The sequence below is a fragment of the Hylaeus volcanicus genome, chromosome 5, assembly GCF_026283585.1.
Source record: "Hylaeus volcanicus isolate JK05 chromosome 5, UHH_iyHylVolc1.0_haploid, whole genome shotgun sequence".
NCBI classification, from domain to species: Eukaryota; Metazoa; Arthropoda; class Insecta; order Hymenoptera; family Colletidae; genus Hylaeus; species Hylaeus volcanicus.
The window spans coordinates 13265661-13288808 of NC_071980.1; the positions used below are offsets into that span (position 1 = coordinate 13265661).

At 42.4% G+C, this 23148-nt stretch overlaps 1 protein-coding gene across 4 annotated transcripts in view; it reads left to right on the forward strand.

Moving 5' to 3' along the window:
- Positions 1-23148, forward strand: part of LOC128877584 (ETS-like protein pointed) — a 177945-nt gene that overhangs the window by 17147 nt on the left and 137650 nt on the right. For 3 of the 4 annotated variants that reach the window (XM_054124999.1, XM_054125003.1, XM_054125000.1), the window contains exon 3: positions 2491-2698. In XM_054124999.1, the coding sequence (XP_053980974.1) occupies positions 2491-2698 (208 nt within the window). Of the gene's footprint in view, positions 1-772; positions 924-2490; positions 2699-23148 lie in introns of those variants that run through there. The other variant, XM_054125001.1, reaches the window with a different exon arrangement.

The window sequence follows — 23148 nt, forward strand, 5'->3', positions numbered from 1 at the left end:
GCGTGGCAGCAATGATTGTTTACTTTATGTCTGTGTAAACAAATTGAGTAAGAACTGCACAGTATCGTCGCGTTACGCGCGACATGTTGTACGGAAGATTCTATTTTAAACAATATATTTTTGTATTAAGAAGATACGCTATCCAGAGAAAGATAACAAATGCTTTCAAATATCTTGATCCTCTTACTGTCAAGCTCATCTATGCTGTACATGCAAAAACTGTCACCTTAAAGGATATCGAATACAATTTTGATGTCACAAAAAGAAGTCACAAGAACGGTTCTACTAAGCGCCTTTTTACTAAGCGCCAGCATTAGAGAGACCAAAGAGAAAAGAACCCATGAACTTTCAGACCAGAGGGAAATACGATACTATACATTAGAGATAACGACTGTGAATGAATGAAAATAACTTGACATTCAGAGAAGTGATAATCTGAATGTAATCAGCCCATGTCAGATTTCGCATAGGAACCGCCCGCTGAAAAAAAGATTACAAGTTAAAGATAAGTTTGAAACGTTGTGATTTTGTTTTGAATACTCAATTGTATTGCTTCTTTTAGGAGAAAGAGTGCATAAAGGAAACGTAGAGGCAGAAGAAAATCGTTGAAGGCATGCACGTGTGCGTCGGTGTTGTTGAAGAGGATGAAAACCAAAAATACACGTTATCGTTGTATCGTCAAGTTCATACGCCTACGCGTACGCTTTGAGTCTCGACGATGCTAGCGAGTAGCTCGCCTATGATCCACGAGTGCTGCTGGGTTAGGTTGACGGAGGAAGGGTGACTGGTAGACTGGATCGCTGGCGGGCCGAGGGCGGGGTAGAGTGAATTAAAGGGGAAAGAGTGGAGCAAGAAAGAGAGGAGAGCAACGTAAAAGGACAGGACCGGGCGAGTGGGGCGGGGTAGGAGCGAGGAGAGCGTAGGTACGAAGCGAGGTTAGAATGTTGCATCGCGTCGCTGCGCTGTCGTTGCATTGCGTACCGTTGCGTCACTTTCTTGTGCAGCGTTTCATTCAACTTTGAGTCCCTCGCGCGAAGGTCAAGCGGTCGTAGCTGTCGTTGCGCGTCTCGACGCGTCCTTCTACGCTCTCCCCACTTTCTTCTTTCACCGCTATCGCGCGCAGTTTTGAGTTTGCCATCCATCGGCGTAGCTGCAAACTTCACCGTACTATTCTACTACTTCATCGACCGTAAAATGGGCTGAATAGAAACGCATTTACTCCTTTGGCGTACTGCATCCTTATCTTTCACGGAAAAGTACTGAAACGAAATACTTTCATTATAGATCTTATTCTTATATTGTGTTGTTAAATGTCAGGACAAAGTATGTATCACCTTCTAAACGATGTAACATGTATGTTATTCAGTGATGGAGGAAATCCCTAGGCTTCGAATAAACCTTTGTCACGTTTCCTCTCTTGAACATTTTCTAAAGAAGGATACAAAATAACATTTTATAGGTTCGTTTCTATTCGCTCCATTTTACGGTACCCGTACTCGAAAGTTTGAAAAACCATTGGTTTCGAGTGCTAATACTTTGATCCATCACATTGCCTTCCATGGTCGTCCTCGTCTCAGCCCTAGGACCTTCTCCTTTCGAGTTTGATTTCGTCTCGATCGCGTTTTGCGGTTACGTCTTTCTCGTTTCGGTTCTTCAGCGTCTTCTTTGTCCATCGGTGTTTCTCCTCTCGTCATCTCCCTCCCTCATCGCGGCTTTTCTCCTCTCTTTTTCTCTCCGTTAACCCTGGACAATCCGTCTTCGTCTTCAGTTCGCTAGGCTCCAGCTTCAGGGTTCGGCTCTTCTCTGCGCGTCCGTCTGCCCCTTTTGTCGCCCTCGCGGTCATATTCTCCGTCTCCTTTTCCGCTGCTCTTTTTCCACCCTTCCTCCCTTCCATCACGTCAACTTCAACAGGTTCACCGTCCATTCATGCCACCATCGAGAAGCCGCGTCTCCTCGCGACTCTTTGATCTAGCTTCGCACGATCGCGACCTTCTCTTTCCGCCTCGATCCTTCCGATCTTTATCGGCGTCCACCGGCACACCGGGCTCCGATCTTGCAGCTACCGTGTCGCATTGTCCGAAGGAATGTCGTATTTATATCTCTTTAAAGAACCCATTACCGAAATATGCGGCTCCGGCATTCGAAATCTTAGTAGGCCAATTTCATTCGCGACTTGGTGCTATTACGGTGATTAACTCGTAAGTAGAATCTTGGCGGTCTGTCTCAATTTTAGTTTTATTTTTAACGCTGAAACTGCTTTTTACGTCGCAAAAGAATGCGCTCCAGCAGAAGGATGTATCGTTATCAAGGTATATAAAGCTTCTATCGAACCCATAGACCGTAATCTTGAACAAAAACTATGTCGTAGAAGAATGGCAGCCCTCGGTGGCGACGTCTTTCACGGGTTTCATGGAAAAATCTGACCGAAAGCTGTGCGACGCAATAGACTAATGAGATAGATTAAAAGAGTATGTTTGGCTTTTCTTTCAGCGAGATGCTAGAGGCGTGGGCAGCTGTCTGGGAGGCGGCAGCATTAGCGACGGCGGCGGCATATTGACGGTTATGGCGAAGTTGATGAAACAAGAACTGGCCTCCGACGCCGAGGAAGAGGGCCTGGTGCCTGCCCTCCCCGGTAGGTTCACCTCGATGCGGAAGGTGCCCTCCCTCTCCGACCTGTCCGATCCGGAGAGCTCCCTAGGTGAGTTTTTACTCGACTTTTGTCTCGAGGCAGCTCCGAAGCTTACGGTTAACTGGAAATCACCGCCGGACACACCGTCGTAATTTCGTGATATGTCGATAGGGTTCTTGCTTGTTGCCCTTCGATAGGTGCGATGAATTTCACCGCGATGCTATTTTTCCGCCTAAGTATGAGAACCGACGTTTCTTTCGACTGATTCGATTTTTATCTGCATCGCGCGAGATGAAACTAGCAAAAGGTAACACGCAGTTTACGCGAAATAGGCGTGCTTTTGACATTGATATGTTTAAGGTACGTATACATTTATGCGAATATTTATATGGACCTGATTGGGGAGTAAATAGTTTATATAACCGGGTAGGTTTATGTAATAGGACCACCTGACGCTTGGAAGTAGTTCAGATAATGAGACCAGTCTTCCTCAGGGGCTATGTTTGATTATAGCTACAGTACAAGCGTAGCGATCCCGAGGTACCCGAGCTATAGAGGGGCCCCAGCAGACATGTAAAGAAGCACATACGTTCGAGATTGGTAATTTGTAACAAGCAAGACTGGACCAATAGGTACAATAATCGATATAAAAGAGATTACGTAGTCTTATAAAATAAAGAAACAAACATGGAGTCCAGAAATAAATGGAGTTCTACTCTATGAGATATTAGAACCAAATAGTACAAATAATCATGCTTTTATGTATTGCATTGCGCTTATTTTAGATCGAATCTACGGTTATGTTATTAAGGGAACTAAAAGTAATCAAAATGTCTTCAACTTGGAAAAGTTTTTCAATGAAAAATCGAAGAATTTTTTTTAAAAGGGAATCGAACAATACCCTTTACTGGGAAAAAGTGTTAGAAAATGATGGAAATTATTTTGTTCATTAGTATTTAAGACTTCTTTAATGAATAAATGTTGTTAAAATTTTGATTACTTCTCGGTCCCACTAATATATTTTCCAAACGGAGAGCTGTGATTTCCAGTTCCGAACGCTCGAAAAGCCTCTTTCTCTTAGATAGTATCTACGCACGGTGAATATCATCGAAGCCATAACATTAAGAAATGCTCTCACACACTCGTGAAGCATATGCGAATGTGCGAGTATGCGACGACGCCGATTCGTCACTCGGTTGCGTATCGAGTGTTGGCGTGAGAAAATTGCACGCTCACGCGTGTGTTTACCCGGCTGGTCTAGTAATCGTCGAGGCAAATGTTTCAATTAGCCGCGTACGCGACCATTGTAGTTTTAACGCGCTACGAGATACCTATTGTTCGGGAGGAGGGTGATGCGCTCGGTTTCGAGGACCTCACTGTGTTGATCGCGTTAATTTACCGCGCGTTTCACTACCGCCGGGGGACACTAAATTTCCCGCAGTCTCGCAGCCGTATTCGTCGAGCGTTTTTACTTGTTAACGCGCGCTGGTTACGTCACACGAACACGTAACAGCTTTTCGGGCTGCGATGCGACGTAATCGTAATCTCTGTTATCTTCTCAGTTTTTCTATTTCACGACTCTTTTACACGTCAAATACTAGTTTTTCACGTGCTGTTCAGCGCGTGTATAGTCATGATATTTTCGAAAACCTGTAGGTCTCTTCGTTTATGTTTTGAGTAAAATAGCGCCGATGAAGGAGAAATTGTTTACTAAATTCAGTAGTATTAAAAATGGTTGGTGAAATTAATATATAAAAAGAAGTAATTATCTGTTTAATATCAGCTTGTCCGAGACTATTCAATCGTCACTCTTAGCGATGAAAAGCTTCTTCCAAATTTTTTTAACTTTATTAAATTGCCAGACACTACAAATAATATCCTGTGAGAATAACTATAGCAAACATTGATTAATCGTTGTCCTGATCGTTGATATCCGCTGCCGTTAGTTTCCGGATATTTTACGAAAAGTTTCCACGCGCGTCAACGGGTTCGATTCGACGTAAAACCGTCGTGGAATGTTGTTTATCACCAAAAGGGATTGGCGTTGGAAGGAAATCTGAAATCAGCTTTTTGAAACACGATCGATCCCCACCCTCCCCCCAGATATCGTCGATGTAGCGTCCTGTTAACCGTCGAGAGATTGCGACACTAAACGGTGCACTTACATCGAGTGACGCTTGCATAATATGAGCGCTGGCTGCATAAGCACTAACTCGTGTATAACTTGTCCGATTAGATCGCGCAGACCCCGGCTCGCGCGCGACGTTGCGTGTTTTGCTGTTTTTAATTTTAAAACTGCCTCAGAGACGAGAAGACCACCGTTGTTTTGGAGCTATGATCGAGCCAGATCGATACATTGTAGCTCCTTGAGAAAAAATAGAGACGGATACTCTCGTGGGTTAAAGATACTAATTAAATATTTAGTTATTAAATAACACGAGTCTCGGGACTTTAGATCTTCTTCGGTATTCAAAATTGTAGTCTGGATTGATCGTACTAAAATTGGAATAGATCAGGCGAGGATTCGTATTCTTAGCCTTAAAAGGGATCGAACTCCTTATTATTTCCTCTTCAACTCGAAAGTAGTCTCTCAATATTTCTATCAAATTTTTATCAAGTATCCCACTTGTTTACTTTCAGTCAAGGAGCAACGATAATTCCAAAGAAATGTTCGATGACAAATTGACAATTGGGAATTCCAGGAGGTTACTTGGCGCAGAGCGTGTAGGGTTCGCCTAAAAAAAGTTTCACGGGTCGATTTGCATACAATCCGCACGAAACTCGAGACTCGCCTCGAGGAAACAAATTGGACGCGCGGTGGGTTAGAGTGTTTACACAGGGGGTGACCTATCGCGACAAGGAACGCGGGCTACGGTCTAATACGAATCGTTTCGAAGGTAACCTACGCAAAGCGCGACGTCCACGTGCTATCCGATTTCGCAGTTGACGCTCGCGATGCTGCAACGTGGACACGCGAAACGACGTTGCGTTTAATTGGACCTCTGGTGCGTGCTCGAGGCGTTGTTGCTCTTAACTAGCGTCATTAGAACGTTGCTAGTTTTTGTAGGAAATCGTGGACGATTGCGTTATCCGTTCTTCTTCGTTAGAATTAAACAAATTCCACGCGCTGTCTGGCTTGGTGACCTCTAAACCTTTTGGAAGGGTTCGAAGATGAAATTGTTGCTGTTATAGGCGTTTGAATTCGCTTGGAATTAACACTAAATGTACCAAGCGGTGTCGAATGATCTCTCACATAGAAATACAGTCCTAAATTGAAAGTTAGAGAGTAAAGATCAGATCCTTTTTTAATATTACATTTCCTATAACAAGTTAAGAATTTCTTTCCAAAAATCAACGTTTATTTCACAAGGTGTCAAATAACCCTTCATGGCGAGAATAGATATACGTAAAGTGCTTGTACGTTTAGGGTTAAATTACTTTTATTGATCTTCATTGATTATGCTTGTTATTCAATGGGAAACATTGTTTTGGAAGTGTAGTAAGAAATGTAATTAAATATGGAGGCACATTTAGGTATAAGAGGTACACGAATGGAGTCTTTGGAATATTGTAGGCCTACTTGAAAAATTCTATTGCCAATGTAGCCTATGTAGCTTAATATAGCTTCCTTTAGGATGTTTCTGGTATTTTGATCGATCAATATTGTTTCTGGTTTACATATGCGAAAAAAGGAACTCGCGTCGTCCTTGACAATGGACAAGCACACTTCGACGGTGCAATTGCGTCAATGCAGTTGGCACAATGGCTGTTAATATGCACTTTGCACACGTTCTTGTTCCTGTAAGGAGCAGACGAAAATATCGATTGATATATTTTGGTTGGCGTCTCGCTGGACGGTGGGAGAGCACTAAAATAGCAATCGAGTCGATTATTCTCATTGACGTGGATAAAATAAAATATTCGACGCCATGATTCAGTTACTTAGCACGAATAAAAAGAATATATATTCTTTTAAGTGGTAGTTTATCATATTTTTATTTCAAATGCATACACAGTTAATTATAACTTTTAGGATAAAAATTATAAATTCTTTTCCTCTAGATCATACGTTTTCATACTTTTGTTTGGAACTCGTGCTCACACTAACCGACAAAAATGACACTCGTTTTATCATCCTGCGATTACTCATTCTAGTATATACCGAACACGACGCAGAGACGCAAAGGCTAGATTACCAAGCTTCGTATTCATTGTCTCCATTCTGGACATAGTTTAGAGCCCGATCGGACCATCGCGTCTCGATTTTACGATCGGTGTAGTTTCTCAACGCGCCATTTCAGCAAGTGGCAGAGAGAAATCCGATAACTATTTAGTAACGAGTGCCAACAGCAACCTCGACTTGTTGCTCGAGCGATTCAGGGCATCCAGCGTTGAATGCGATCGCGATGAATAGAAACGCTTCTCGTTAAAGCGGATGGTGGTCGCGTTTTCGCGTTCGACAATAACGAAAACGCCAGAGATCGAAAGGATCCCGTGGAAATCAGGAAAAATCGGAGAAACGAAGTGAGAGAGAGGGAATCGGGTGGCATGGAGCGGAGCATGAGTAATTCTTGTTACTCGCGGCTCGGCGAGCACGATCAAAATGTAGCGAGAATTTACGAATTGGATAATCAGCAGCATCCTCATTAAGGCCCCCCCACTGAACGCCCCCGCCTTCCATTCTCCTTTACCAACGCGTGTATACGTGCCCGTGCACGCACGCACGCACGCACGCACGCACGCTTGCTCGCGAGTGGCATCGTCGTGTTCGCTCACGTATCTATTCGCTCTTACACGCTCGCCAGTAGACGAATTTTTCCACTGATTCCGCGCACTTTTCCGACGCGCGCGACCCGTGAATCATTCTCAGGATCTCCAGCAACTCTCTTGGGTTTTGCTTGTCTTCGATGGCTAGAAAGTAACAGTGAGGCTTTAATTTGTAAATTAATCTTCAATGGTTTTATCCTTCTTTGCTCAGGCTCGAAGTATTATAGTTGGTTGGCCCAAAAGTTGGTTCCACTTTGTTCTATGATTTTTCTCCGTCTTTCGAGCAACTTCGAGAATTAAAGTGATGTTTGATAGCCCTTTTAGAATCGAAGCTCTTCCCATTTAACAAATTTTGTAGAAATCGGAAAAATCAATCTCAACATTTTCGTAGTTCAAGAATAGTATTAACCCTTTGCACTCGAGGTCTTTTTTTCTGGTATCTACCAGCAACTCGAAATGCTTTCTTAGCATTCTATTGCCACGAATGCTAAGATTATGTTGACTTCGAAAATGAGATCTCTAATTTGAGATTTGAGAATTAGGTCATCTTTGTCTCAACGATAATCATTTTATTGGCACTTCGAGTTCCAAAGAAATTAAACCTAAAGAAAACCTAGCGACTGAGAGTCACCTCTCGAGTGCAAAGGGTTAAGTTTTCACTGTCAAGTGACTTTAACCTCTTTAGAAATATTGACACATATGTATATCGGGCCACAATAGAAGTAAGAAACATACAGTATTAAATTTACACAAAATTGTCTTGAAGCAAATATTGCTTTGATTTTTGTGCATTCTATACAAGCAAAAACAAATCCACTTAAACTTTGTCCCACCAGAGATTAAACAATAGACAATCGAACTGAAGTTAGTAAAACGAACGTACTTTTTGGTCGACTTAATAAATAATTTACCAACGTTTCACTGTTTTACGTTGCTTTAATATCCAAATATATTACGCGCGTTGGTCAATATAGTGCGAGATAGTGTGCTTGAGTTAAAGGAAGAGAGAGTACAAGTTTGGATATTTCCGGATCGTGATGTATTCGTTTAGAAAAGAGATCAAAGTTGTCAGCCATTCTAAGATCAGTCTGTACATAGAAATGCATCGATTATTTACATAACACGTGTTGGTATATCCTTTTAGGAGTCCATGAATTTATCTCGTTAATGTCGGTTACGTAGTCATTGAATCAACAACGATCGTGACTAATGCAGACGGTTTATAGATACATGACATGCAAGTAATCGGTGTAGGTATGTTTATATTTGAATAAATTGTGTTCTAATAAACTGAGATTGGAGCAAATTAAATTTCAGTTGAGTCAGCCACGGAAAATACAGGTTCAGCACGTACTCCACATCGCGCGATTAAATTATTTCAATTATCTAAACGATCGCGATTCGAGTAACCGATCGATCGACGCTAGATCATTGTCTCATCGGAGTGTTTGTAGCGGCATCGAGAACGATGATGTCCCCTATATAAAGTTACGAATTTTGTAAATACAAGGATGTTTGACTATCAACCCTGAAAACGTGGCAAATGGCGGAGTGTATACAACGACACGTGTATGTAATTAGTAGTTTGTACTGTTGCGAGTCGTTCAACCTTCGCGAGCGTGCAAACCGTGTCGTCATCGTCTACGCACTGTTTTTCTCACGGAGAAAATTGATCGCGGGAAACCAACCGTCCTCGTCTTCTGAGTGACGCGAAGTCCAGTTTCCCTTCTCATGGAAAACTTGCAACTCAAAATTATCGCGTTCGAGTCTTCCGAAGGTTGGCGAGCCGTTAACATGTTGGATTATCGACTGCTCCGGCATTTAACGCCGACCTGTTAGCTTGTTGGAAGAACTTTCAGCGCTGTACTCCAATTTTCGTGAGAAATCGATGGAAATCGTCGTCCAGGAACGTGGTCTGGTTGCATTTGTCTCGATGCGAGCATAAAAGCGCGCACTATTGCCTCTAGAATGGAAATTAGAAATGAAAATTTCAAAAAATCCTTGTTAAATGTTGGCTAGGACAGCTACGTGTATCTCCTCAATTGCTGGAAAGCAATTTTCTCTCATCGATGTTCTCTGTACTCGAAGCCAGAGACGTCGACGTTTGTTTACCCGATCGGCGCAAGAGGGCATTGAATAATGCAGGTTTTCTGCGACATTGTCATAACAACCGAGTCCACGTCATTGTTACCCGATCCCCTTCCCACCCTCTGCCACATGATAGGACGCTGATGACAGTTGGTGGCCGGAATGTTTTATGCAAATGTCCATTGTCTTCGGCGACATTGACGCGCACCCGCGAGAAGTCTGTTTCTTTCGTGCTTCCTTCAACGGCTACGTCGATCGCAGTCGGCTACCGGTCGGAGAAGACCGCTGGAAAACCGACACGGGTCACTTCTAATGAGAAAATTGCGCCCGAACGGGACGGGGTCGCCTTTCGTTCTGACCGTCGCAATCGCGACGTCGGCTTTCGAGTTAATTAATCCGATCTCTGGTTCTTCTGGGACTTCGGACTGATCCGTGAACTTGGAGCAATTGCCAACTCGCTAATCTTGGCTCGACTTACAAGGAATGTTTGGCAATTGATACACGCCGAAAAATAAAGTTCGTGCGAACCCAGTCACAGTGGTCTTTTTCATTTTGGCTGAAAAATGAATTCAAGATTGGAAACAGCCCTTTAAAATAATTCTGGTTATTTACATTTTTGTTGATATCTCTGAAATCATAAGAGATATCGAACAAATTTTAAATGCAAAATTTAATGATTCTTAACACTAAACCAAGCAAGTTGAATTACCTCTTTCAAAATCATTTGCAAAAAATTAGACAAAACCTTCGTGTAGCGATTCCTCACGTTTTATCCCGGCTCGCCTCCATTGCTAGCAATTTATTTTTATTATACTTGCCGATTCAAGGAAAAAAACAAGAAGAAAGGCTCAAAATCCGCCACGTGGGCGAAAGGTGAGTGTACCCGAGGTGTCGTACGAAATCGCCACGTGACGAAGCAGAAGGCTCGATCTCTGGATCTCCGAGAGGCCGAACGGTCGTCGCCGGGACGAATGCAGCAGGGCCTTATCGATCCGAACTTTCTTTTCTCTCGGTTGCGTGAAAGACGTGTCGTAAACGCGTCGCCCGAAACACTTGGCAAGACCTGTCCTTCGGTACCGTAACACATGGCATGGCATGGCATGGAGAAAAGTGACTGGGCTCTCCCGAAGGCCCTTCGTAACACAGGGCACGTAAAGCTTGGAGCCATGCTCATCCGGTGCTCGCTACCTGGCTGCGGAATAAATTGGATATATATAAACACGTACCCTGTGGCTCCGATGGATCGCTTCTCGGAATGACAAATTGACTCCGCGATCGACAGCCGCGAACTCCTTCGATTTTCAGGATCTTTGACTGTCTTTGAAGCCCAATACTCGATCGAAGCTCGACCCAATTGGATTGGATCTCGATCCTTGATCGGTCTTCGCGTGGTCCGCTAGGATCTGCTTTAAAGTCTTGTAGGTTCTTCATCTCTTAACCCCTTTCAAATACTTTATAAGGCACCCGTTTTTTATTTAAAAAACGAAGAAAACGTAGATATTATAATCGATGTCTCGAGAATCTTCTTTCCACCATTTTCATGAGCAAAGAATCGATCGCCTAGTCCACTAGAATTTTGCTCGCTCCAAATAGCAACAGGACAAAAAGATGAATCCCAGCTTCCTCCCAATAGTCCTTCCAGGAGCGGGCGTAACCGTAGGAAAGATAACTGTTCTACATTGTTTTTGCCAGAAAGATTATCGTCTCGTCGACGAGCGGTAGATTTAATCTCGTCGCCGCTACACTATCACCCATAGGATCTCTACGTCTGTCGCGCGATCACGAGGCGAGAATCGTTATTGTCGAGACAGACGAGACAGGAGGATGTACGAGGTGCCGAAGAGGTCCTTAACAGTCGGAGGATATCGTTGGCGATCGGTGAAAAACTTCACCATAGATCCACCGATCGTGTGCCTTCGCGGAATACCATTTTAAGCATCTAGGAAAGTATGCGTCTGCGGTTCCACGTGATTGATAAGATTCTTCGGTAGCCATGCGACGATAGTTCAGTCACGTAGGACAACACGCCTGCCGCTGGCGGTATATTAAAAGTAGCAAGACGGAAAGATACAAGTGCTCCGTTCCCTCGAACGACGAAGACAGTCCGTCGTAGATCGTTTGCATTTTCCACGTACGATCGATTCTGTATATCGACGAAGGATAATGCGAGTCGTCAAAACCTCGAGGATACGAGGAATTTTATTTGAACTCGCTAATAAAATTCGCAGTCTCCTCTCGCACCGGAAGCGAACGGAATATAGCAACGTATTTTCTTTTCTCGAATGGATTCCTCGTTCGATAGTGATCGCGAGAAATGTTTGTATCATCGCGGATGGTTTTACATTTCTTCGTTTCGACGGACTGCCATTCTGGTTTAACTCTTCGAGAGCGGACATTCTCGAGCACGTCGGATAAGACAGGTCAGAGTCGGACCAGATGGAGATGCAGGAGAGCGACTTAATTTATTTTGCAAGAAAATTCAATTGGGTCTCAGACTTTGCACAGAATCTAAAAAAGAAACGCGCGATAGAGGCGAATACATTTATAAAAGAGAAGGATAAAAGTTAACTATTTTCTTGGATTTCTGTTACAACCTTTCGACGCAGACGAAGACGAAGATTCTTAGCGCAAAGAAGCGTTCCATTCTTCACGAGCGATGCGCGATAGAGGCGAATACGTTTCGAGTCGTAGGAAGTTAACGTTCTCGTTACGAGAAGCAATTCAGCGCGTCGAGCGAGATCAAAGGCTTCCCTCGACCGCCGCTGAAAATCAGAAATCACGGAGGGCCACAATTGTCGGGCGTATTTGTCACGGAGAACGGAGGGAAAACGAGGGAAAAAATGCGGTCGAAGCCTCACGAGTGCATGAGAATGTACGCACACGACCCGTGGGTAAGAGCGGCGAACGAGGGTGCACGCTCGAAAGGATCATGAGAGGGAAACGTGAACTCATTGGGCCGCGTTAACCGGTCCCACGCTTGAATATCATTCGCCGTTTTTTTTTTGTTTTTTTTTGTTTATATATATATATATTATCGAGCGCTCGATCACCTTGGATGCGTATAATTAACTACTTTTAACGTAATCGGAGAAATCGATTACTTCGGTATTTGCAACATCCCGATGAACAATACGGATTCGAAGGTGGTGTAAATTTATTATTTGTTTTAAGTCAGTTTAGCTAGTGCTTCTTTCTAAAATTATTCACTACGATTTTACTCCAATTTTGGTAAGAATGATTTAAGCAGGCAAGTTGATATATGTACTTTGCTTTTTATTTCCGAAGATATAATAGTTTGCACGAGGATTATTTGTCGATGAGGGAACTCTGCGTAACGGTTTATTCGCAACGTTTATCCTAACAGTTTATTCAGACGAGATGTTATTCATTCAGCGAGAAACACGGATTGTAGCACTCTGACGGTAATTTTTATCGAACCGTACGGGTAAGAAGTTCTTCATCATTCTCCTCAGTGGCGTTGATAGCGACAAATAAAAACAAACGTACCGGTAACAGTCAGAAAATAATCTTCCTCGATCAGCGTTCCCTGTAAGCTCGCACCTCGCCGAAAGATCCACGAAAACGAAGTTTGTCCTTCGAGTGTAGGCTCTTAATTGCAAATGAACAGTGAATTAGAATTTCATTCGAGGAGCAAAGAAGCGTCGAATCGAAGCGTTCTCGGGGGAATCTCGCCTCGAAGGTCTCCTATGTAATTCCAACGATACTTTTTATCGGATCGAGAATTCGGTGAAACGAACGTTTATCGTCGAAGGGAATCGATCCACGGCAGCGTCAGAGTCTCTCGAGGCTGCAGAACGAAGCATTGCGCGAAATGCGTAACCGCAGCTGTGCGTGCGGTCGAGAAACCTCCCCTTTCACCTCCTTCCCTGGCTGCTTCAGGGTCTCTCTCCCTGTCTCTCCTTCGGCCCGGTTTGCTTACCTACCGGAGACCAGACGCAGATACGGTTCTCACGTCCTCGATCCCCGGAGACGACGATTTACAGTTTCAAACAAACCCTCTTTCTCCCTCCTCTAGCCACCAGTCTCTACTCGTCCTCTCGTGGCTCGGACAGATGCTGCGAACAGGGAGAGGGAATTTCCAGATTTTCAAATTGCCTTGACTCCGAGCTCAAGAGCTTCGAGAACTCGAGGAACGAGCATGCTCTCCGCTTCATCGAGGCATATGGCGTTCCCATGAAGGTTTTCGACGCTACTGTGTGGGATAGGATGCTTTGATTTTGGATTTCACTCTCGAGGGGGTACTCTTCTGTTTATATTAGCTTCAGGGAAATTTTTGTGATTTTATCGAGGGCGAAACACTTGACGTTCGTTAGGGTAGAAAGTATTAGAAGAATGTTGATAAAATTAAAGGCCGCTTTGTATTTAAATCTTGGAGTTTTTCGTAGAACTTGTGCCTTTAGTGTATCTAGAATGAACAGTAATTTTTAAGGTAACAAAAATATCTTAGTTTAGGAGTAAAACCCTTAAGCAACAAGATTATCAACAAGAATAATCTATTGTTTGATCCAGGGTAAAAAGAGAACTCGTTTAAGAATGCATTCTAAGTTAAATCCTCAATTTTCAGACATTTCTTTGGACTTCTTTTTTACACACTGAAGGAACTTTGTTAAAATAGATTTTTTGAAATTCTAGAATACCCCTTCGATATCTTTGAGATCCTGTAATAGTTGAATTGATGTACGTTATTTAATTTCGACAGCTGATTGGTAGTACGCAAAAACAGTTTTACTTTTGACTTTAATCAAAGTATTTTGTATCACAAGCCAATTTGATAATCCTGCTGGCCGTCTATCTCGAACCTATTATAAGCATCGATTGATTTTAAAAAATTCATTATCGTGCGGTAATTGACAGCGGAGCATGCATCGAAAATCTATTTCTAGGATCTGTAAATTCTTCAAGTAGCAATCCGCTGGGCACGAATTCGTCTCCGATTCATCCGCGACTCTGAATCGAAACGATCGATAGCGTCGTATTTTTGTGAATGAAAGCGGTATTCGAGAGGAAAGCTGATTTTAAATTTCGACGTAAAATGCTCTTAATGCTAAATGCTAAAATCTTCAACGATTTTATCTCTGATAACATAAAGAACTCTGCTTGGATGGCCTTCGAGCATTTATTACTCAACTATAATTACAAGTATCGATATCGCTAACTATATCGAAGTAATAAATGTTCAAAGTCTACTCGATACGAGCAATTTTTATTTTCAGGTTATTTAAATTACACATTATTTAAATAGAATTACAAATATCGTTACCGATGCTCGAAGAGCACTCAACGCAGGATATTTTTACTTTCTGTTACTTAACGTTTATCCCTGATAAATCCCAAGTCTGATAAGCAAACATCGCGATCGCGTCCGATATCTAAAACCGTATCGCGCAAAATGTAACGTTCGATTGACGTTTTCCTTAAATAGTCGTTGCCAGGGGCATCGGTCGGAGGCGGTCGATGGAAACGAACCTTTCTCTCGGATAGCTTATTGAACGGGATTTAAAGATAGTTTAGCGCGTGGAAAATGCATATACGCTCGTGGCAGCGGTGATCCGTGCGAATGATTCGGTCCCTGCTCCGTCGACGGGGCTGCTGATCGAAACCTGAAAGTGTCTACCTCTGTCGGTCTCGTACACCCTGCACGGTTCCACGAAGCTTGGATGATTTCCTCGCAGAGGGCGACGCGATCGTTGAGTGATCTACCGGGGGTAAAACAGGAACCTTCGCTGGATCGCGCCGCGAGGATCCTTGAAAGTCGTGTTACCTTGAACGAGTAGGTGCTCCATACAACTCGGGTCTAGCACAGGTGTACTTCATTCATCGAGTTGCCGTTGGATAGATTCCCCATTCACCCGGCGAGATCTATAGCGAGTGGTACATAGAGACTTTTAAATCGAAGGTTATCGAGATCTAGATCAGTTAGGACTCGGGGGATCGTATTGTTTTCACAATGAGAAGCTATGGGAAGAAGCATAGAACGAGAAAGACTTGGTTTAGCATGGTTTATCAAAGTGTGCAACTGATTTAAACTTCAGTTTTTATACTGGACACATACAATTATTTCCATTCTTCTTAACGTTGCTTCGTGTTATATAAGTCCTGGATTGTTTCGACACCGTTTGCAATATCTTTTAACTCTCGTATCTGTTGGAACCTGCTGGTCCTCTTATAGTTCACGTGCTACAGCCCTCGAATGAGAAAGAATAGGAAGTTACAACTTCCGAACAGCGCCGTAAAAAAATGACCAAATTTGTTAAAAACGATACCAAAAATTCCACCTAGTTCACAAGTGCTAACTCCAAAATCGAATGAACCTAGGTAGGACTCCGCTTAAAAAAATGTCGGTTCGTAAGCGTACGATTCCTGGAGCTGCAGCAGAGGTTGCAGCGTCGGCACAGGTGGAACGATAAGGAAGGAGCAGATAGGAGGGCGAAGGGAATAAAGGGAGAAGGAGAGAAACAGGTAGCAACAGGTTGTGACGTGACGAGGCGCCACGCGACTCCGAGATTCATTCACGAGGAGGCGAGGAGAGAGTCGAGCTAGAGAGTCGAGGCTGCGCGGAGGCTGGACCAGGAACTAATAACGCCGCGTCGGTGCCTTCTCTCGTTCGTGTTTTCTCACGTGATTCGACAAGCCGGTTTATCTGCTGGACGGCCACGAAACGACCCGGCCCAGCAATTAGTAGTCCGTAACGGTTTAATTCGCTTCGAATCTTCGAGCTCGATTCCTGATTTCCAGATCGATACGCGCCGAGCGCATCAACCGGCGTCCACGTTATTACGGACGTCGTTAAAACGAGAGCCGTGTTCTCCTCGCCTCCAGCAGCTCTCGCGAATTCACCCAGTGCATCCTCCACGAGCAAATTTACTTTTTCGTGCGATGATGTTTTCCGAAACGTCGATCATTTACCCCTACGAAATTTATTACGACTTAGGCGTGCAGTGGGCGATTTTGTATTTCATCTTTGTGGGGATTTTTTTCTTTTTCATAAACGAACTGCAATGCCTTTTGCAGCAAAAATTGCGAGACATGTTTGTTCGTATTTCAAGTATTGTCGCAATTTTTTTTTACTTAGGCAAAGATTGAAATGTACGGGGCAAGATAATTGCTTTTATTAAACCTTTGTTTTCGTAGCGATCATGATTTCCGTCGATCTGCATATCTATTGGGGTGTCCGGAAAGTTCATGCCTATTTTTAAGAAAAATTCAAAGGCATATTTGAATTTTGATATATATTTATCGAATTATATATGTACCATTTTGTTCCACAATTTTTCCACCTTTTAAGGAATGTATACATGTTACTTGTTTTCAGCCATTCCGACATACTCAGACCTGTACCGCCTACTAAAAATCGGCATGGACTTTCCAGACAGCCCAATAAAATAAAAAGATCGAGTAGATTCTTCATACAAAATTCTGAAGATGGAACGAGAATTGCTGTCTTAATACATTTCGATTTGCCGTCGGTTTCCGGTGAACAAAATCATTCGTTCGATCCCCGTCGATCGTATATCATTCGCGGACTTTATCGTCCTTTTCTGCATCGAATACGCGGTTACGTTTACAGGAGTATTTTTTTTTTTAATCTTTTCTCTTTGATTTTCTTTTTGGCCGGCCTCGCGATGCGATCGTAATTCTTTTTCGCGCGTCTTCGGAGACGCGAGAAATATTGGCCATCTTAAAGCGACTGTTTTACGACGACCAGTTTCTTTTTTTCTTTTTTTTTCTTTTTTTGCTGTATTTGAGTTGGTCCGAGACGATGAAAGCACGCATGGCACGTTGTCCGTCAGGCTAAAAGTCGTGAAAATTTCTACAAAGTTAAAATTTTGTCCCGAGACTGCTGAAAATAATATAACTTAATATTTGTCGCGGTATTTAATTTGTTAGCCTCGTCAAATTCTCGAATCCTATACAGATTTATTTTTATTATCGCTCCTGTCATCCATTTCTGAGTGACATGGTGACAAGGTACTAAAAAAATTAATTTCGAAGGTAGAGTGATAATAAAAATAAATCTGTATAAGATCCGAGAATTTGATGAGGCTAACAAATTATATGCAGCGACAAATGTTAAATTATATTATTTTTAGTAGTCTCGAGACAAAATTTTAAATCAATAGAAATTTTTACGAGTTTTTACGAGCAAGAAAATTTGACGAGCAACGTGACAATGAAAAGTTAGTTCTATGACCTATTTCTGACGTGACAACCAACGTGATACGAATGTGAGACGTGTTTTCCGAATTGGCCTAAAAAAGCTTTCCAATAATGTATTACTCCATCCGATAACTGGTCTGACGAATGGTATCGATCAGAGATAATTGCTTAACCAGCTGGTGGAAGATCTAAAAACAGAAACATTCGAGAAGAAGTAGATAAATAAACTTTCTAACGATATTCCAGTCATTCCGCTCACAATTCTCTAAATTAAGTTTGCCACGCGAATGACCATCGATTTGAATATCTATTTTAAAACTAGTTGTCATTTATCGATAAACGTAAAAGCTCATCTCAAAAAATGGAAACCTGAATATCCAGAAAACCATTACTCGGCAGATGTATATTTACATGGACTCTTTTTTACTCGAGTTCCAGCAGCCAGTTAAAACTGTACCTACGGTTCACGACGCGTCCAGGATTTGTCGTCAGACTATTATTTACATTTTCGTTCGTACTCCGAACGATCTAATTTAGGATTCGTAGATTCCCGATAATTTAGAAATAATCTTCCGCGGGCATCCGAGACGATAAGACGATAAGACGGAGTCGGTGGACTGAATTACCTTGTTCTCTCGGTTGCGCGTCCGCGTTTATAATTTCAGAGCGCAATTACACGAAACCTGCTCTGTTTCTTGCGGTAAAAGTCATCACCATTTAATACAAATTATACGAACCGGTGCATGGCCGCCATCTAGACCTTTATTAGCAACAAACTCGAACCCAATCCCGTCTCGGTAGTTTGCAAAAACTTCTTACGCGAATCGTTATAATTTTCTTCGCGTTGCCCTGTCATTTCTCATTAAATTTCGCCAAATTTATCGCAAGCCTGATTGCATTTCTAAGATCGCTTCCGGACACACCGATCTCGAATCCTCCAAGATCTCTGTTTGTCAGGCTCAATTAGCGCATCGGCGTCCATTATCCGCGGATATTTTTAAGTCGCTTTTCATTCATGGTCCCGGATTTGAAAAATTGAAAATAAACTCCCGCATTTATCGCGTTCGACGCTCCAAATATAAAACGATAACGCGGTTCCATTTATATTCTACATTTGGTTGAAAATTCGTTTCTCTAGTTCGCGAATAAGCTGCATTGAGGGGCAGTTAGCGTTTTAATAGAGCAGGAAGTTCTCGCATGGCATCTAAGAATTTTTATCTTTTATTTGGAACGATGCTCGGTAGATTTTCCTCTTCGTAACTTCATTCCTGCGGTCCCTTGGGCAAATGTTGTCCTCTTTTTTACATTCGTTATGATGTTTACGTAGATACTTTTTTTTTTATAATGTTACCTTAGTACGGTCTTTGGGTGTCATTTTAATAAACGGTCCTTATTTTGTTCGTATCAGTGTCGTTATGTCCAAGTTAAAAATGTGTAAATATTTCAAAAAACCTACCTCTACATTGATTCTTATGAGACAACGATACAATTTGCATTTTGTCAAGCATCCACTATTCAGACTTATCTAGTAATCGACTATTTCTTCGATGGAAGCCCTAGATTATAACGACAAGTAACGATCGTAAACGGTGCATGAAGACTAACGGGTGGTACGGGTTGCAGATGTTAAATAAAAATACCTTCGATATGGAACTATCGAACGACAAATTAAATTTAAAGAGGGATGTCAGGATATACTCGTACGCGGTATACTGTTAGCATTTCGCGACAAAACTGGTCGCCACAAATCAAGGAAACTTGTTCCCTTTTAATGCGTGCGTAGCAGTTCATTAAATTAAAATAAAATGTATACATTGGATAACGCAACGATCAAGGCGCGCGATAATTCCACGTCATTGCTCCAAAAGTGTCCCCCGTCTTGTCTAACGTTCGTGCTCGGAGATGCCCGTTCGCAATCGGTTAATAAATACGCATCACGTCATATAAATTACGCTCATAGGAGGATAACAACTGTCGGGAAAAAGTTTAACTTATCGCAGTTGAGCATTAACATTCTCGCGTGTACGATTTATAGAGCTGGATTTCCCGTTGAGCCGTTCCGTAGTGTCTCAATTTAGTGGTACGTTGAATTGAACACAAGTTTAGTTGAATGATCAATAATAAATGACAAAGTAGGACAAACAAGTTTAATTGCAGGAATTAATTCCAGGCTTTTATAAAGTAATCTTGCTATTTGTTTATGAAGGAAAACTGCGCAACTGTATTTATAGTTGCGAAAATGTTCATTCGAATCAGAGTTACAAATAGTTAAATATAAAGATGTGGTATTCATTTCTAGACCTATATGTATGTATGAATAGCTCATACATAGCTTATATTAACTTATATTATTATTTCAAATATTAATGCTTGAATTCAAAGTCCCTTAAAATTAATTTTACATTGATGTTTATAATGTAGCAATATAATTTCTACTTCGAAAATTTACATACTATATCAATATCATCGAAATAAAAAAAATATATACAGTGGGTGTAGAATGTATTCGTACATCGATCAATTTCCTAAAAAACTTTTGTGTGAAATTGTAGTTTCTTAACTTCTTTTTTTATAATCAATGATATTTTACATATTCTCGGAAGTCTGTAAGATAGATATAGTCCAAACAACATTTACTAGTTAATATAATTTGTGAAATTAACAAAAAAATGTGAAAAGTGGGTATTAGTATAGAAGCAGTAAGTATTTGTACGATTCTTATGACGAACCATTTACAGTAGAGTTTGTAACGTAAACACGTTAGTTTATTGCTCCGTACGAATTAGAAAAGATCAAATTTCCAGGAAGGTACTTTTAAAAAAGGCTCTAATAGAAGAATTGAAGAAGATCCCACTTCGAATAACTAATAATTTAGTTAATTTAACGCTTAGATGTGTTGCAATAATTATAAAATCAAAAGGAAATCCCACAAAGGAAGTATTAGATACTTATAAATTAATGTAAATTTCTTTTTTTTTTTAATGCAGTTTTATAAATTAAACAGTGGTGTGAATACTTATTGTTTCAATATTTCTATCGATTAATTGTTTTTTCTTGTTAATTTCGCAACATACATAAATAGCTATTTTTTTGTAATCTATTTATTCTAGAGATTTCCGAGAATATGTAGAATGTCATTGTTTATAAAAAATAAGTAAATAAATTACAATTGTACACAGTTTTTTTTGTAAATTGATCGGTGTACGAATACTTTCTACATCCACTGTAAATAAATTTCAATTGTCACAAATTTATTACTCGGAAACTGAGATCTATTCAGTCAAATGCCGGGACACTTATCCCTTTTTTTTCACCTCCAGAATAACCAGAAAAATTGGCATTGAAATCCCAGGATGAGCTACCTTCCCCTGAGTGCAGGTCGCGAAAGAAACTTTTGGTACAACCTAACATTTCACATGATTCAACCCTGAGAAGTATCCCGTTCCGAGAAGCGGAGAGTACTTCCGTCCATCCTCGACTAACCCCGGAGAGATTGGTTTCCGTGAACGGGCAGGAAAACGGTGGTGGAAATTGCCTCGAATTTCCTCGGTGGGGCGATATGTCGTGCATCGTTTCGAGGTCCAGGATGACCCCGAGTTCCTTACCCCCGGCCAGTGCTCGATTTACCCCTACCACGGTGTGTTGCGTTCAGCTCGTGGAAAGGAGAACCACGGCCGTCGGGAACGTTTCTCGGTGGGGAAAGGGGAAAGGGGAAAGGAGAGTACTCTCCCCACCACGTGGCGAGTAGCCACGCGAGTTCATTCATGAGATCGTGGGAACGCGACTCACGGTGTGTCCGTTTTACCCCATCCTCCTGGCTCCTTCGGCTTCTCCTTCCCTCGACTGTGCGCGGCGTCGCTGCTTTCTCTCCGCGGTGCTCCCCCCCCCCTACTCTCCCTCACCCTCTCCCTCTCCCCCTCTCTCTCTTACTCCCGTTTTCAGCTCGCTTTAACCGCCTCTCCTCTCCCCCTCTCGCTCTCTTGCTCGGCTTTTTGATACCTTCGTCTCGGAGCCTTGCGTTTTTGTCTTTGCTTTTCCCTCCTCCTCTTGCGGTTCGTCTTTTTGCTCGTCGCGCGGTGCGTTTCGTCGCCGAGAGACTTGATTTCGTTTATCGCGACCCAGTCCCGCTCGCTCCTTTTCAAGCTTTTTCCTCCTTTCTTCGACCGCTTTTGTTTTTTTCGACGATAAACTATATATATATATATATATATATTTTTTTTTTTCTGGTTAGAATATTCACCAAAGAATAGCGATAAAACGAAATGAAAGGAATTCTTTGCGTCGTTCGAACTCGTCTGGATAGGGAAAGTCCATTTCGAGCCTTTCGTTCCCACATACACGTGGAATTAAGCTAAGATGCCATTTCACGCATTTATGAAAATTTCTGTACATAGAACGATATGGTCGTTTAAATTGTTGTGGTTAATTTTCAAGGTGAGCCTTCCAAGGACGATCGACCGACGTCCTCCTTGTACATGGTACCCGGAATGATCGCAGTCTTCGTAAGACTACTTCGATCGTTAATTCACAGTTTCTTTGGGACATCTTAAAATGGTACCTTCCGTCGATGAAGGCTGCTGGTAGCGCAAGAGGCGAGGAACTAACGAACGTCCTTTTCTACATGGAGATGGGAGTACTTTGGTCCGTCTTGATAAGACTTCCTCAGTTATTAATTTACAGTTTCTTTGGAACACCTGGGAACGGTACCTTCCGCGGTCCACGATCTTCTTTACGCAGTTTTTCTCCCATCTCGGCTCATCATGTCCTATTAGAGCTTGTTCCCTCTTCCGCTGGTTACTTTTGGTTCCTCTTTATTACTCCGTTTCTCGGCCGGATAAACATCTAACTCGTTCTCCGTTCTTCGGGCTGGCCGTTCGCTTTACCTGCTCGGTCGCTCGGTCGATCCCCTTCCCCGTATGTTCAGGCTTTACCCCGAGGTACAGTGACCGCCACAAGTTGCGTCACACTTGTCGTGGACCAATTTCTCGCTTCGTCCTCTCCGGGATCGTCGATGTCGAGGGGTTGCTACCCGTTTTAACAGCGACAAGTGGGACGATCAAGATAAGACCCACGACACAACGTCCCATCGTGCGCGGGACAGGTGACAATCCTGCTCGATACCGATCTTCTTTCGAGGAACTATTTCCTCTTCGCGGCGTTGCGAAAATCGGGAAAAGGTCAGCGCGCGTTAACGCAAATGACGCGTGACGAGGAAGGAAATGGTGAAAGAATGGCTCGATCGAAGCCTTGGGCGGTTTCGCAATCCGCTTATGAGCCTTCCCGCTCTTCCCGCGGCTACCCTTCGATCGCTTTGCGAGCACGATTGCACAAATCGGTTGTATTCGAGACGACTCGAGGTTTTCCGCATCGGTTAGACTCTGGGACTAATTCACCCTTTGGCACCATACTGCAGGCTGCAGGTGTATAACTATTTTGTCAGTGGAGTGAATAATGTATCTATTTTCAGTCGTCTCACTTTACCTACA